This window comes from Passer domesticus, chromosome 9 (genome assembly GCF_036417665.1).
Source record: "Passer domesticus isolate bPasDom1 chromosome 9, bPasDom1.hap1, whole genome shotgun sequence".
NCBI classification, from domain to species: Eukaryota; Metazoa; Chordata; class Aves; order Passeriformes; family Passeridae; genus Passer; species Passer domesticus.
In genome coordinates, this window is record NC_087482.1 from 1,618,761 (window position 1) to 1,635,810 (window position 17,050).

The 17,050-nt window shown below is 48.3% G+C and overlaps 1 protein-coding gene across 1 annotated transcript in view; it reads left to right on the forward strand.

Annotated features, from left to right (window-relative positions):
• Window positions 1-651: 651 nt before the first annotated feature.
• Window positions 652-17,050, forward strand: part of LOC135308306 (uncharacterized) — a 45,990-nt gene continuing 29,591 nt past the window's right edge. The window contains exon 1 of the mRNA XM_064433247.1: window positions 652-729. Within this exon, the coding sequence (XP_064289317.1) occupies window positions 690-729 (40 nt within the window). The 5' untranslated portion in view covers window positions 652-689. The remainder of the gene's footprint in view (window positions 730-17,050) is intronic.

A 17,050-nucleotide genomic window follows, 5' to 3' on the forward strand; every position in this document is an offset into this window, starting at 1 on the left:
CTGCTGCAGTTTTCCCCCATGCTTTAGGGAGGATTTCTTCTGTGTGTGAGGGGGAGAGTCCCAGGTCCCTGCACTGCTGCAGCCACCCCTCCCAGGGATGTTGCTGAGGGCAGGGAAAGAGTGTGGAGAGTGACCAGGAGCCAGCCCAGAGCTCCCCAGGCCCCTGGGCAGCTTTGGCCATGTCTATTCACATCTGGCTCCCATGGCCTTAGCCGACTCCCTGGCAGTGCCCAGTTCCCTGTGGCAGAAAGAGATCCCAGCACACACTGGAAAATGTTCTCATCTGTGCTGCATTGTAGATGAGGGTGCTGGGAAGGCTTCTCCATCAGCTTGGATGAATAAAGTTTTGAAGCCCTTGGAGCCTCCTGCAGGTATGTTCTCAGTGTGCCACCAAGGAAGAATTGTAGACAAGCGGGCAGGCACCAGGTGACAGAAGCTTCTGTGGCTGTTGTGTTACAGATGTGTCTACAGGGAAGACTTCTCCAGCTTCTCCAGCTGCTACCTTGGATGCTGCACTCAAGCCCAGCTCCCATGGCAGGGGTGAGTAGTGTGTCCCTGCTGACCCCACAGGCTGAGCCCTGCTTTTCTGGGATCCATTCCTGGGAAATGGAAATATTTTTCTCTAAGGTACTCCAACAGGGAAAATCCAAGATACAACAGATAAGATATCCCTGGAACCATCCAAACAGATGAGGCAAGAGCTGAAGGAACCCCTGCAGACAAGAGAAGGTGGGTGCATTTCCCTCATGCTTCCCCTGGGACTCAGCAGCCGGGGTCTTTGGCTGCACATCTGGACACGCCATGCCCGGCACAGCGGGAAGGGATCCATGGCAGCCTCGCTGCCCCGCTGCTGCTTTCACACCCTGCAGGGCTGTTTCCCAGCCTGGCCTGGCTGCAATTCCTCCCCAGCCTCTGCAGGATGGAATTTGGCATTAGCTGATAGGGTACCCCAACTGTACTGTGGGCCTGAGATCCCCTGCCATTTCCCAGTCTCTGAGAAGATCAGGAGGTGCAGCTGTTTGCTCAAGGGAGTGCACTGGCCTAGCCCCAGTTACCTGGGCTTTTTCCTGATCTTTACCTGTGACTTTGACAAGCATTTCCTGATGAAGATGACACATACCCAGTGGGGAATATTTCCATTTGATCCAGTTGTCCCTTTTTTCCTTTTTCAAGTGATGGACCAAAAGGCTCTGCAGGAGGAGGAACACTCAGGGAGAAGCAGTGGCTCATTGGTAGCCCTAGCTGCAGGAAGGAAGGTGATGCCAGACACGGGCACAGGCACAGCAGGTAATTGCTGTGCCGGGCTCAGGCCTGGCCGGGGCTGTGTGGCAGCAGCTCTTCCCCCAGGGCCTGCCCTTGCCCGGCCCAGCTGCAGCCAAAGCTGGAGGCGCCTCGGCTTCCAGGTCTCTGGAGCTGGTTCAGAGCCCCGGGGAAACGGGACTGGTGCAGCAACGTCCCTGGCGCTGCAGCTGCTGCGGAGCTGGCCCTGAGTGCCCAGAGGCCCAAGGCACAGGAGCAGCCCCGAGCGGGAGCCCTGCCGCCAGCCCAGGGCCAGAGCCAGCCCTGGCTCCAGACTGGGCAGGGGCTGCGCTGGCTCCTGACAGGGCCTGAGCCTGTCCCCTGGGGCTGGGGGTGCTGTCACGGGGCAGGGAGGGCCAGGGGTGGCAGTGGCTGCTCAGGGATGGCTTTGGCCCATGTCCCTGGCAGCAGCCACTGCCCAAGCAGCTGCGCTGCCCCCGGGCTCTCCTCCCGGCCTGCTGGGCCTTGTTGGCTGGCACAGCCTGTGCCAAGGGCCGGCAAGGTGCCTGCAGGCCCCAGCTCTGGGGGAAACAGAGAATGTCCTGCCCGTATCCACCGTGCTGCCAGCTCAGCAGTGCAGCAAAGCACAGGCTCACACTCCCCATTGCTCCCACAGATGCAGCCGGCACCACAAGTCCAGTTCCGAATGCCCAGGATGGCCTCGGAAGGGGTTTCTGTCAGGGAACAGGCTGCTGGCTAGGGTTACTGGCAGGCGTCCTTTGTTTGGAGCTTGTCTTCATGTTGTGCTGCTTTGGAATCGGGTATTCCTGGAACAAAAAACAGTGAGTGTTTTGTTGCTCTCCCCCTCAAACAGCTTCTTTTCAAAGTCTAACGTGGTCAGAGAACATTCCCATTGAGACTGCAGTGGGGTTGTGGCCAGTCCATGATTGTCCAAAGAACTCTGCTGAGGCTTCTGCTGCTGCCCAGTGCTCCATTGGCCTCTCAATTGCTGGGCCTTGTCCTGGGGGCCCCGCTGGGGCTGCAGCCAGTGCTGGCTCCCACTGAGGCTGCCTGGCCAAGAGCAGCCCCAGGGGCACGGGGCAGAGGCAGAGGGAGGTGGGGAAGAGAAAGAGCAGGGCCGAGGTTGCCCTTGAAAGGCAGAGGCGCTCTGGGGCCCGCTCCTGGCCAGGGACCCTGCCCAGAGTCGTGCCCTGCTGGCCGGGGCCTTGAGGGGCAGCTGTCCAGCTGGGCCCAGCTGTGCCAGCAGCTCCAGCTGTGCTGGGGAGCCTTGCCAGCTCTGGGCCCTGCTGTGCAGGAGGGTCCCTGTGTGCCACTGGCAGCTGGGGCCTCAGCCACCTCCTCTCTGCACAGGAGCACCTCAGGACAGGAGTTGAAAGACGGTGGCTGCACCTCACAGCCAGACAGCATGAGCAGCTCCTCCAGCAGCAGGAACGGCCTGGACAGCCCTCTCAAGTGTTCTGTGAAGAGGACCCCAGAACAACATTCTAGGAGGGAACCTCCTTTTACCCCGTAGATCCCACTGCCACCTGCTCTCCCCATGGGCCTCCCCAAGCTGCCTTCATCCCTTTTTTTATCTTTGTCTGTCCCATCCCGGCCAACTCGAGTACCTCTAGGGACCCCAGGATCAGCCCAGCACCCTCCAGCCCTTCCTGAGACCAACACATCCCTCCCTCTGCCTCTGAGACCCCTGGCCTTGCCCTCTAGGATTCACTGAAGGTGACACCCCCCCCACCCCCTCCGCTTGCAGGGTAGGCTATGGCCTATTCTTCTGTTTAAATAAAGAGAAGGATCTTTGTTCTGGTTGGGAAGCAAAACCAGTGAGAGACTCCAAGTCAGAAATACAATTTATAAGAAAAAGGGAAAAAAACCCAAAACACATGCAATAATACAAAAGAAAAACCACTGACAGGGTCAGAATACAGCCTGCTGACACCCTGCTAGTTAGGGTGGTGGTAGCCGTCCAGATGAAATGGACTTGTGGAAGTGGTGATCCTGTAGAAACAATCTGGTAGCTCTCATCCTCTGGAAAAGCAGTGGGTAAGGGCGACGGTTCCTCTGGGAATCCAGTGGAAAGACTGCTTGTTGTGTCCCAAAACCCAGATTATATCCAGCTGGGGATGCTTAGCTCCTCCCCCATGGGCAGAGCATCTCACAGTGGGCTGATATCATTCTGCCTCATGCTGTGGGTCCTTGATTAGCCATGAAACAGAAATGGCTCTGGGAGGGAGTTATCTCTGAGTCATGTGGCAAGACATTGATGGGCCCATTAACAGGAGATAAGGAAGAAACAATGCCCCTCCTGGTTTCAGCAGCTCTTGAGGATGGCATTAGAATACATCTTTACACTGCAACCTAGGACAAGCGGTCACCCCAGTGTCCAGGTGGCAGCAGCAGCAAAGCCCACCCAGCACCAGCACTGACTGAGCTCCATGCCCAGGAGGAGCCGTGGATGCCCACGGTGTGGGCAGGCAGAATCCAGGCAGGGGCTGCTGTTGAAATGCAGGTTTTGGGGGGTTCAATTAAGTTGGCAATATATGGACTAAGCATTTAAATTTTAAATTGTAGAATTATGTGTTGAATTTTAACCTTTTACTTAAGAAACCTCTGCCAAGGTACAAAGGGCATAGGAAAATGCAAATTTCTGAAGCTTCTTGCTATGAAGGACAATACCAGTGTCATAAACAGGGCAGGAGATCTTTCTCCTTTTTAATGCCTTTATTAAAAACATTCAGCTCAGGCTGGGGAGAAAGGACAGGTCGCCCGCACCCCTGCTGCTCCCAGGAGTGGCACGGAGGAGGAGGATGATGCAGCTGTGCCCGCTGGTATGCAGGCAGAGCTGGGGCTTCCGTCCTCGAGGGAGTAGTGGGAATTCTGCTTTTTTGGACTAACATTCCAGATCCTCTTTCTTGCTGACATCCTTTCAGGTTAGGGTGAAAAGTAAAAAGGATCTTAGCAGATACTGGATTAAGTTCTTCATCTTCAGACATTACTTAGGTTTCATAATTCCATGTTGGCTTCTTGTTTTTAGGAATTTTTTTCCAGAAAAATTGCAAAATTTGGTGAAATGCATTCTCATCTGCATACTAGCTCTGATGTCACCCCCCCCACCCTGCTATGTGCAGGCTCTGGGGAAGCAGCAGGGGGACAATTGCGCTTGATTTCTAACCATTAACAGGTAATTGAAGAAAAACTATTAACAAGAGGCGATTGCAACATGAAGCTATCAACAACAAATAGTCAACATTTCAACTCTTGACAGCTGGCCCAAACTGTTTAACTTTGCAACCTTAAAAAAATGGATAATTTGTTGGGGAGAACACCCCAGGTGTGGAGACATGAGGCTTGACTCCATTTCAGAAGGCTGATTTATTATATATTCTATTAAAATACTATGTTAAAACTATACTAAAAGAACAGAGAGGAAAAAATGACCAGAAGGCTACAAAGAAGAAGAACAGAATGGAATGCATAACAAAAATCTTGTGACTGCTCACAGGCTCAACACAGTTGGCTGTGATTGGTCATGAAGTGAAAACAATCCACATGGACCAATGGAAGATGCACCTGTTGCATTCCACTGCAGCAGATAGTTATTGTATACAATTCTTTCCTGGGGCCCTCAGCTCCTCAGGAGGGGAAAAATCCTAGAAAAGGATTTTTAATAAAATATCATAGCTACAGATAACTTTTTTACTCATAAGGCCAGGAGAAGACCAGGGAATGCAAGAAGCCTAGACTAAGGAGCTCCTCTGTCTCCAAGTTGATGGACAGAAGTGGTATGTATTCCTTTCTTTTTTTTAGGGTTGGCTACTGATAAGTCACATAAGAGACGTCTTTGTGTGCAGTTTTGCACAAGCAGTTTGCAAGCAATCGTCTGCCGGGGAGAGGCCGGTGGTGGGGGGTCCCCAGCTGACAGAGCAGCTGGCGGAGCGTTGGTTTGAACTGTGATTGTGTATGGTTATCACGTCTGGACGTGCGTGCTTGTGTGTGTGAGTGAACGGTGAAACACGCTGCGGGGAGTGAGGTCTTGGTTTAGTTTCTCTGGTAACTGTGGTTTTTCAAAGAACATTTCAAGGGCGCCGGGTCGCCATGAGCGTGGCGCAGGTCGGCGCGGCGGGCAGAGGCGGCGCAAAGCCAGGGCAGCGGCGGCCAGTCGGCAGCGCATGGGAGAGCAAGCAGCGCATGCCCAGCGCAGGCAGCCCCTGGCCGGCAGCACATGCGTGGTGCAGGGCGGCTCTAACGAGCGGGGCCAGCGCGGTGCAGGGCCATGAGCCGGGGCTTGCCAAATTGCTCTCGGGGCAGCGGGCCAACAGCACGGCTGGCAGGCACTCGGGGCATCAGCCGCGGTTTGTAGGGTTGCTTTGAACACTGCTAGCTGATAGCACAGCTAGCAGGAGCACGGCACAAGTCGGCATTTGCAAGCAAGCGCCGCTGGTTGGTAAGGGGCAGGAACCACCTGAAGGCAGCCAGCAAGCCCGCCTGGGCTAAGAGTTAAGTGTTTGCTGTGCGGTAACACTGCCCTTCAGTCTTGACAGCTGTTACTAGGAGAGCCTTTGCATTAAGGGGTTTGCTGGGGTTGTTTTGGGGTTTGTTTTTTTTTTTTTCTGCAAGCGAGAGGTGATTTGCCCACGGTGGCTGCCTAACTTCAAGCCTGGGCTGGGAGAGCCCGGCCTCCGAGACATGCTCTACACAGGTGGTTGCAGCTTGAACCCAGTCAGTCTCTTCATCCGTCAGGGTCTGGGGAGTCATAGAACGGGAGGACGGAGGGAGAGACAGAGTGTTCTTGGGAGGGATATACCGCAGTTCAACACGTTGCTATCGAGCCTTTGACTGGGAACACCCCGCAGCTGAAAGAGTGCTTAGAAACACCTTGACCTGGGGGCTTGAAGGGGTGCTTCCTTGTTTTGTGTGCAGACTGACAGCTTTTCTCTGGGAGCCAGACTGGCACACAGCTTGGGTTCTCCTTCAGTGCAGAAAGTGTCAGAGGAGGTGGTATTGTGTTTCATATAGACAGAGACCTGCATGCCATGCATGCACCCCTGAACTGCCAAGATACTATAACCAAGAGGTACATGCAAAGTGTGAAATAGTGAATTTAATCTGTGGAAAAAGTCACCTAGACCCTGAGACATGGGAAGACATCTTTGAAGAGGATTGGGAAAGGATAAAGGAGTGGCACAGCTGTATCAAAAGGAAGAATTAAGGAATTTTTTCCTTTTCTTTTCTCCCCAGTGGTTTGGATTGTACCCATAGGAGTTTGTAACTTTGTGTGGGACTGAGAAAACAACAAACAAGGAAAAGTTAATGGTGGATTGTTATATATTAATTATTAAATTAAGTTGTATTTAATGTAAATAACATTTAATTAATTAAAATATTATTGATTGTTAAATTGGTTATAAATATTTCTATACATTGATTATTTGATTAATTATTACTTTTTAAAAATAACTCAGAAGAAGGGGGGGGGAAAAGGAGTTTTGATTTGAGACTCACATCTGGACATTCGGAACTGAATAAGCTAAAGCTTGCTCTAAAAAGACATCATGGGAACAAGGCAGAGTAAGGAAGTACCTAAAGCCAGCCCATTAGGGTGTGTCTTAGCACATTGGAGAGAAATAGCAGGCAAAGGGGGCACTCAAAATTTTAAAAAGCCTAATTATATATTGCTCCCATTGGTGGCCATTCTATCACCTGGAGGATGGGGCAAGGTGGCCTCCTACAGGTATATTGGAATAGAATACCCTGTTACAGCTAATGTTGTTTCTGTGGAGGGAAGGGAAATGGGAGGAGGTTTCTTATTGTGATATGTTTTTCTCCCTCCAAAATAACCCTGATTGGCAAAGGGACTGTGGCATCAGAGCCCCCTCGTTTTGGCTCTTGAAAGAGAAAACAGAAGCAAAATGGGAGAACTGAAATGGGGCTGCTCGGCCTGTAGCATAAGACAGAGATGCAGCAGGACAGATAAAGTTTATCGCACAGCACTAGAGGAACAAGAACAAGATCTAGCTGACCTATTTGCCCCTCACTTGGGAGGGCAGGGGGGAAGGGGTAGAGACTTGGGAGGGGCTCCATCTACACCACCTACACCAGCAAGTCGACCTCTTCCACTACTACTCCTACTCCTACTCCTACTCCTCCTTTGGAGAAGACACCAGCTCCAACCCCTCCAGGCAGCCCAATAGCATCCCAAACCAGAGGACAAATACTGCAGGCCCCTTTGCAGGAGACAGTAAAACCAGGCAGAGAAAAGATATTAGTTAAGGTGCCCTTCTCCACCCTTGATTTGGAAGCTTGGAAAAGGATTGCAGGAAATTACCAAAATGATCAAATAAATACTGCTAAACATCTAGGATACATTATGAAGTAGCACAATCCAGACTGGGGTGATATTCAATTGTTATTATACACATTCACTGAAACAGAAAGCTAGATGGTTTTAGAGACAGCCGGGAACCAGGTAGCAGACCACTTTACACAACAACCAGGGGATCTAAAGGAACATTTTCCACTTCCAGGACCCAGGCTGGAACCTGAACCAACCAGTACAAAGACAGAGGCTAAAAAATTATAAGGATTGGCTTATATTGGGAGTGGAAAGAGCAACACCTGAAACTATAAATTGGTCAGCTTTATATGCTATTAAACAGGCACCCTCAGAATCCCCCAGAGAGTTCCTAGACCACCTGAGAAACACAATGCGACGCTATGCACCACTGGACCCTGCATCTGATGTGGGGATATGCTGGAACCCAGGACACCCCTCTGGGTGCCCTGGATGACACGTGCCCCTGGCAGAGGGCTGGGGAATCCTGGCAAGAAGCCAGAGACACTTGGGATTTTGATCTTAACCCATGGAGCAAATTACCAACCTTGTATGAAGAATCACAAGTCACGGAAGTTTAAGTAGAGTGATAATGAATTAATCCTAGGGTGAAAAGTGGAATTTCAGGGATTTTACTAGAGGGGGTCTAGGAGGCAAGATGGAGGGATTTGGGCATTGTCCTATTTTTCTTCCTTCTTCTTCCTAGCTTCCATCTTCTTGGTGATGGTGGCACATTTGGATTGGTTTAGACTAGAAGTAGACAGTCTAACAGAGGTGATAGGTATTGGAAAATAATGACAAATAAAGTACATGTAATTCCTCGTATAAAATGTAGACACCAGCCCAGGGGCGGGCAGCGTGCCCATGACAGACCTGCAGATCAGGCCTCTGCAGGTCTGAAAAAGAATGGTTTAGATAAGAGACAATAAACAGCCTTGTGAACCAGAGCTGAAGAATTGCGACTCTTTCTTCCACCGTCGGGCTGGGAAAAAAGAACTCTCGAGGAGGGTCATCCTGACTGCAGGAAATCCGAGAGGGATACAACAAGTAATTAATCTATTTTTGGGACAGTCCAAGGGGGATATTTGATGCAAACTCTAAAAAGTCTGAGAAGAAGATATACAGAATTTAGAAACTTATTGGAGGAGGCTTGGAGAGTCTTTAGCAACAGAGAAGAAGGGGATAAACAAGGGATGAAAAACTTAATAGCAATAGTGCAGGAGGAACGGAAAGAAAGACGTGAAAGCGGGCAGGGAGCACCCAGGCAAGGCCCTCCTCGATCCGGCAGAAATCAATGTGCAAACTGTAAGAAACAGAGCCATTGGAAGAAGGACTGTCCAGAGCAGAAAGAGAATGGTCAAGGGAATCAAAGGAGAGGAGGGGTGGTTGCCCATGTGCAAGAGGATTAGGGGGGGCTGGAGGAGACTACCCCAGCAGGCTCTCTGGTTGTAAAACTAAAGCTGGGAGAAATGGAAAAAGAAGGGAAATTCCTAGTCAACCTTTAGAAGCGAGTACCTTCCTGGGACAAGATACTCGGTTCTAAATACAGCCTTGATGCCTGTAAGGGATGATTATGCTACAGTTACGGGAGGGACTGGCCAAACTGAAAAGGCATTTTTCTTTAGGCCACTAAAATACAAACTGGGAAAGCAGTGGGGGATCCACAAATTTCTATATATGCCCAACTCCCCTGAGCAACTTCTGCACAGAGATTTGCTGGGACAATGACTGCCAACTATTGCATTCAAAAATGGGGAAATTACTCTGGAGGGAAATGATCAAAAGTATGTAAAAATATTGAGTTTGATATTAACCACCAGTCAAGTCACAAGGGAAACTGAAATCGATGAAGACGTAAAGAATCAGGTGTTCCCTGGGGTATGGGCCTCTGATGTATCAGGGAGAGCAAAAAATGCTCCGCCTGTTCAGATCAGACTAAAAGAGGGAATGCAACCTGGCAGAGTTAAACAGTATGCCCTGAGGAAGGAAGATAAGGAAGGAATTAGCCCAGTAATTGAGAACTTTTTTACATCTAGGATTATTAAAAGAATGTCAATCTGATTTTAATGCCCCTATCCTACCAGCCAGCAAACCTGATGAGTCATACAGGTTAGTACAGGATCTGCAAGCCATGAACAAGATAACTGAGGATCTGTATCGTGTGGTGGCCAATCCCTACACGATATTAAATTGCTTAACACCTGAACTAACTTGGTTTACTGTTTCAGGTTTTAAAGACGCCTTCTTTTGCCTTCCTAGCTACCTAGCCAGCCAGAAAATTTTTGCATTTGAATGGGAAAGTCCTAAAAGTGGGCAAAGAACTCAACTTACATGGACAGTACCCCCACAGGGATTTAAAAACTCACCCACTTTGTTTGGAGAACAACTTGCAAAGGAATTAGAGGCCTGGGAAGCCCCTCCAGAGGAAGCAAAGCTGCTACGAAGATGCCATCCTCATAGCCACACAGACAAGTGAAGCATGCGTGGCCTGGACGGTATGCCTCTTGAACTTTCTGGGACTCCAAGGGTGCCGGGTATCAAAGAAAAAGGCTCAAGCAGTAAAACAGAAATTAACTTATCTGGGATACAAAGTCAGTACTGGACAATGTACCCTGGGCCAAAGCCGGAAGGAGGCAATATGCCAGACCCCAAAACCTCAGACTGCAAAAGAACTAGGAACTTTCCTGGCGATGACGAGGTGGTGCAGGTTATGGATCTGTTACTATGGACTGTTTGTTAAGCCCTTATATGAACTTATTGCAACTGAAAGCAGGGAAATCCAATGGACAGAGGAAGCTATGCAGGCCTTCCACCAGCTGAAAAAAGCCCTCATGTCAGCTCCAGCTCTGGGATTGCCAGACGTGAGTAAGCCTTTCCTCTTGTTCTCCAATGAGAAGCAAGGAATGGCCTTGGGAATATTAGCACAGGACCTTGGCCCATACCAGAGACCAGTTGCTTACTTCTCTAAGCAATTGGATGCAGCAGCTAAAGGCTGGCCTGGATGCCTCAGAGCTGCTGCAGGAGTCGTACTGAATATCCAAGAGGCAAGTAAATTCACCCTGGGCCACAAAATGACTGTGCCAGTGTCTCACACAGTGTCTGCAGTGCTGGAGGTGAAAGGCGGACATTGGCTTTTCCTGCAACGATTTCTGAGATACCAAGCTATTATGGTGGAGCAAGATGCTGTGGACATTGTGGTGACTAATATTGTCAATCCAGCCTCCTTCCTCAGTGGAAACCAAGGGGAGCCAGTGGAGCATGATGGCCTGGAGGTACCCCCGGTACTCGGGGTACAGGGCTCGATGCACCAGTACATGATGTGCAGGCTGGAGACTATGTATATGTTATTTCTCTTACAGAGAAGGCCCTGCAACCACAATGGGAGGGACCATACCAAGTGCTCCTTACTACCTTCACTGCAATCAAGACTAAGGAACAAAGTGCTTGGATCCACCACAGCCGTGTTAAGAAAGCTCCAGAAGCCCCTTGGAGAATAACACCGGGTGATGGTAAACTGAAACTGAAACTTACCCGCACAAAATGAATGCATCATGGTGGGTGGGGATTTGTGCTGAAGTGTTGTTTACAATCATCGCTGTCATCCAAAAATTAGAAAGTACTCCTAGCCAGAACAATGCTGAATGGCCTTGGTCCCAAGCCCTTACTCAATACATCGGATCCATGGGTAAACCTTCCCATTTGAAAGGTTTAAACCTAACAACTGTGGTCATGTGCAAAAAGCAAATATAAAAAACACTGCAGTGGCAGAAACAGAGGTTGTGGTGACTTCAAGGGATCATGAGGGAGGTAATTAAGATAGGGTGTAGAATGATTAATGGGACTACCTATAGTAAAGCAACCCAAATCAGTGTAAATAAGCACTGGAAGATTTGCAATCATCCAAATGAATTGGACTGTTGGCACAACTTCACATTAAGACAAACTGTTGACATGGTTTGCTTCTGGGCCTGCAACATTATTGGGCTGTCTTTCAAATTTAAAATAAATGCTATAGCTAAGCCTGTTACAACCCACCCCAGCACTCAAGCACAAACCCAAAATACGCCATTTAAGCTTGAACCTAGAGTTTATGAAATTGGCCCATACATAATAAGGAATACGGGTCAACAACAACTGTTATTTAATCCAGAATTATGACATGTCAAACTGTTAATGCAAACTACTATCTCGACAGTTCAGCCAGCTGGTTCCTCCTTCATAAGGTCATCCTTCGAGGGATGGACAAGATGGCTACAAAAACAAGCGCACTTCAGAGACAGAATGCAAAGGGATTTAACCAAGATGTTAGGGACTGGGCTAGGGGTTTTGAATAGGATTGACTCAGAAATATTAATGAACAAATTAGCTGTAGCAGCTAGCCATCCAATAAAATTAAAACAGCCTTTACAGTCATCTCTTTTGGCATTGGGAAATAGTCAGTGGCAAGTCTCAAGGGTGCTGCCGAAATGGAGAGATATTGAAGATCAAGACCATAGCTTGCTAGCAGACACATTAAAGGGGGCACAGGATAACATATCTTTAGCCCTCAGCTATATGCAAACACAATTATGGGTACAGTCAACAGCTGCTTTAATCATAAGAGAAGGAAGTGAAGGGCACTTTCCAACTGAAGTGCAAAAGGTTTTCTGGGGCAGTGCTACAGACATTGAGAAAGATTCACAGTCTTGGTGGACCATGGTAATTTTACATATAATCCCCCCACTAACACAGCTCCAGCCTTCGTGCTCACTCTGCGTAATGGCACAGTTCACGCTATTCACGCCATTGCTGCCTTAGGGCTCAGTCACGAGCAGCCAGCATTATACCCCTCAGAATACAGGGTATGGGCTTGGAAAATCCAGGGGAGATGGCAAACCGTAAACTTGGAACCTTGCATTGCTCAAGAACAACAGGGATTCATCTGTGACAGTAATGTGATTAGTGCTCAAGACATATGCCTTGACAATGACCAAGGCATTTGCCACTTTGAGATCCACCCAGATACCAACCAATAAACGGTACTAGTGTATATAGGTGATGGCTGTGTGTGTTTAAGGACTGTGTGTGTGATGTCATAGAAATTGATAAGAACAAGGTTGCCGGGGTCAGGATTTTCACCCGCTCGACCCCGGCTAGATGTTCCTCTTCACTAGATAGAAGGAGGGCAGCTTGAGTCCTGGATAATTTCAACTGATTTATTGCAGGGTCCAAAAAGGATAGGAAAACATGGAGGGTAGGCTGAGGGACACACAGTGAGTTGAAGGGACAGCAGGGATGGTAACACCAGCAGAGGGATACCAGGGCGAGTGCGAGATCTCTGGGGAAAGTTACAGATTTTGTGCACAGCTACATGGAGGGGGATGGGAGGGGAAAATTTTCACAGGAGTAACTAATGAAAGATACAAAGGGTACAGGATGAGTGAGGTGGGAAAGGGAGTACAGCATTCGAACCATGGGAAAGGAATGAATTTCCCCTGACTTATACAATGGTGCTTTCCCAGGGCATTCCTGAGATAGCTTTCTCACCCATGACCCCCACATCTCCCCCTTCTTTCTTTATTAAATAAATTTTTCCAAGTGACTTTTCTATTACTCTTTTCAAACAACTCAGGGCAACCATTATCATGAAAATGACAACTAAAATCCACACCAAATTTTTGAGAATTGGTACAAGCCACCCGGGGATTACCCACTGTGTGAGTGCTTTACCTACTACATTGATGTCTCTGGTCTCCGTCATGAGGTCTTGCACTTGGTTTCGAATTTGCTGAATGCTGGCATGTATGGAGGTGCTTTTAGATGTTAAATTAAAATAGCACAGACCAGCAAAGTCCTGACAGCTGTGACCGTGCGCCAGAAGGAGAAAATCAATGTCAGCTGTATTTTGTAGGGTGGCGTGCCTGGTGGTTTCTTCTTCCGTGAGCAGATCTGACAGGGCTGCGGAGGCAGCTTTGGCCTGATGGCTGAGCCAACACCCCAAGTGGGAAATTTCACCGAGAGCCTTTGCAGCTGCGTACCAAGGTAGAAAAATGGATGCAGAGACTCTTTTGGATTCGCTCCAATTATAAATTTTGTCATCGCAATTTGGGTCGAATTGACTCTAAGATTTCTTTTTGATGCCAATCGTTCTTGATTCTGCCAATTTATAATTTGTGATGTGTTTGGGGTGAGGACAGTCAGCTGTTCGAGGCTGGAGGGACCTCCTTTGATCTTTGATGGGATCCCTGCCCACACTCTGTCACCGCAGATAAGAAACACGCCTCTCGGTGACACTCTGGGAACATTACTGGACTCAGATGGTGTGCTAGAGGTATAGTTGCACCATGTGGCTGAATTATACTTTCTGCTATTAGGTGTTACATCTTTCTGAGTTATTGTGCCTGAGACTGCAGAGTCATGCCAAATGGGTGTGTTTTGTAGATAGAAAAACCTAACACAGTATGCAGCTGGAGCAGAGCCCAAGAGATCTAACTCCTGAGGCTCTTGTCTGGCATGTGGTCAAATCTTTGTCCAGGTGTCCCAGGTGTCAACCGGATTTGGTTTCTTCCCCGCATATGGATAATCTTTTTGCGACAGAGGCATTCCCACCAGGCACGTAGACAGAGGATTGTCCACGCTGCCCATTGACAAGCAGATCTTGTTTCAGAGTTTTCGCCAGATTCTGCCATACATTTTCTGTCGGTTGTTACACCATCCACCCTTCTGCTATCCACGGATGGAACAGAATGGTGATTGCAGTGAAAAGCACTTGTTTGAATTTCATTCTTTCCCGGGTGGCCTTCCAGGGTGATTTTGCTGTAGCAAATAGCAAGAGAAACATATGACATTAAATTTCTGTACACTCTTTCAGTCACTCTCCTCACCCTCCCCCTTTTCTAATAATCGTAGGACACAAGCAGGAAAGAGAGGCGTGGGGACTTGTGGGATGGGTTGGGGGCAAGGTATGTGGGAAAAGGGATAGGGATAGCTGGGGAGGAAAGGAGGGGTTCTGCAGCAAGGTATGAGAGGGGAAAATATTTTTTTGTGATGAGAGTTCGTGCTACAATTTTGGGAATTCTGGTCTTCTTCTTCCGATGCTTCCAAGCGACTGCATCTGCTGCGGTGTCTGGCTGATCAGATGCAGCTTGGCTTTTCCTGGGTGGGTCAGCAGGCTGATTTGCATCCTGGTAGGTTTTGACAAAGTGGCCTGGAATCCAGTTCGGCCCTGTTTCTGTTGAAACGCACACGTACCCTTGGCCCCAGGTTATTAGTGGAAAAGGACCTTTAATTTGGTGGGACTCAGGGTCTCTGATGAGCACAGGTGGGCGTTCTTTGAGATGGGCAAATGTGTTGTTATGCAAATGCCAAAGGATTGGAGGATTTGGCTCTTTTGAATGGCAGTTAAGAAAAGTGAGCACATATAGTGCTTTGCAGAGTCTTTCTTGAGGTGTCATTAAAAGGGCAGAATCTTTTTGTAAACCTAACAGGTTGTTAATTTCTTTGTGTGTGCCTTCTATTATTGATTGTCCCTGAGGGTTGCGAGGAATGCCGGTGGGATGGGGATTTCCCCAAGCTGAGAGAAAATTTTGAAATGCTTTGGAGGTGTAACTTGGTTCATTATCCGTCTTAATCTTTTTTGGAACTCCTAGGGTAGCAAAGGCCATGTAAAAGTGCTTGGTGACATCTTTGGCTTTCTCTCCTACATGCAGAGATGCAAAGATTGCACCAGAAAATGTATGTGAATACGTGAATATATTTTAATTTCCCAAAACATGGGTAATGAGTAATGTCTGACTGCCACAGGTCAAATGCATTCAGTCCCCTAGGACTGATACCTGTTAATACTGTTGGAAGGGCATGGGATTGGCAATTTGGACATGTGGCTACAATGGCACGGGCTTGTTCTTGTGACAATTTCAACTGACGTGCCAGGGCTGGCATGTTTTGGTGGTAGAACAGGAGGCTCAATTGTGCTTGTTTAAAAATGTCAGGTAAAGTTGGTGAAGTAATTGTGGTGGTGACTGTCATTGCCAATGCATCTGCCCTCTGGTTCCCCTCAGTAAGGAAGCCAGGCATGTCAGTGTGGGATCTTACATGTAGAATATGATAGGGTTGCTCTCGATGAGAGATGAGCCAGATTAATTCTGAAAGCAAGGAAAACAGCTGTTTGTTTTGCACGTCTTTGAGCAGAGCATGCTCTGCTCCATCAGCTATCCCGGCAACATAAGATGAATCAGTCACTAAGTTAAATGGTTGCTGGAATATCCTGAAGGCACTCACAACTGCAAAAAGCTCTGCAATCTGGGGGGAACCTTCGATGGTCTGAACATCAGATTCCCACTTTTGAGTGTTCATGTCTTTCCAGGTAAATACCAATCTGTGGGACCTGCCAGCCCCATCAGTGAACACTGTGACAGCGCCTTTAATAGGAAGATGACTTTGGAAAGTTTTTGGAACTACATGGAACGAATCTTTGAATAATTTGTGCTTTGGGTAGTGAATTGAGACTTTCCCGAGATAGCTATCTAAAGCAATTTGGATGTTTTCATTTGTTTTTAATAAGGCGTCCAATTGACCTAACTTCAAAGGCAGGTAAATGCATGAGGGATCACAGCCTACGGGGCTTCAGAGGCGATGGTGACTTTTGGCAATTAATTTTGCTAGCAACTCTGATGGTGTATACACTGTTTTCGCAGGCTGATGTGGGAGAAACAACCACTCGAGTATGATGAGTGGGTCTTTCTGTGTTGTGTCCCACTGAAATAGGAGCCCATGAAAGTGTGGGCACTTTCCCAGGATGGCAAATTCAATCGGAAGGTTTTTTCTGACCTGTTCAGCCTGTCGTGTCCTCATTGCCTCTGCTACTTTCTGCAATGTTTCCTCTGCCTCTGGTGTCAGGGTCTGTGGGGCTGTGGGGTCGGTGTCTTTCTTCAGCAAGGAGAACAGTGGAGCCAGCTCTTGCCTTGTCAAGCCGAGCAAAGGCCAGACCCAAGTGATGATCCCACAAATGCATTGAATGTGCTCTAGAGCCTGTGGCTGTTCATTTATAGAAAAAATCTGTGGTGTTACAGTTCTCCCAGTGATGAGATACCCAAGGTATGTCCACAGTGCTGACATTTGTATTTTGTCCTGAGCAATTACAAAACCTGCTTTCTCAATAGTAAAAACAGTCTTTTCGAGAGCGGCACTAAGGTAACTTTTGGTGGCAGCACAAATAAGTATGTCATCCATGTAATGGACTATGATAGCTTCAGGAAACTGATTCCTGACAGGTGATAAAACCTGAGCAACCTACATTTGGCATAACACGGGGCAGTTTTTCAATCCTTGAGGATTGATACCCATTGATACCTTTTAAAAGTCTCACTTCTGTTCAGAGATGGTACTGAAAATGCAAATCTGAGGGCATCTCCTGGGTAAAGTGGGATGTTAAAGAAGCAGTCCTTGATAGCAAGGACAGCAAGCTGCCAATCGTGGGGAAGCATA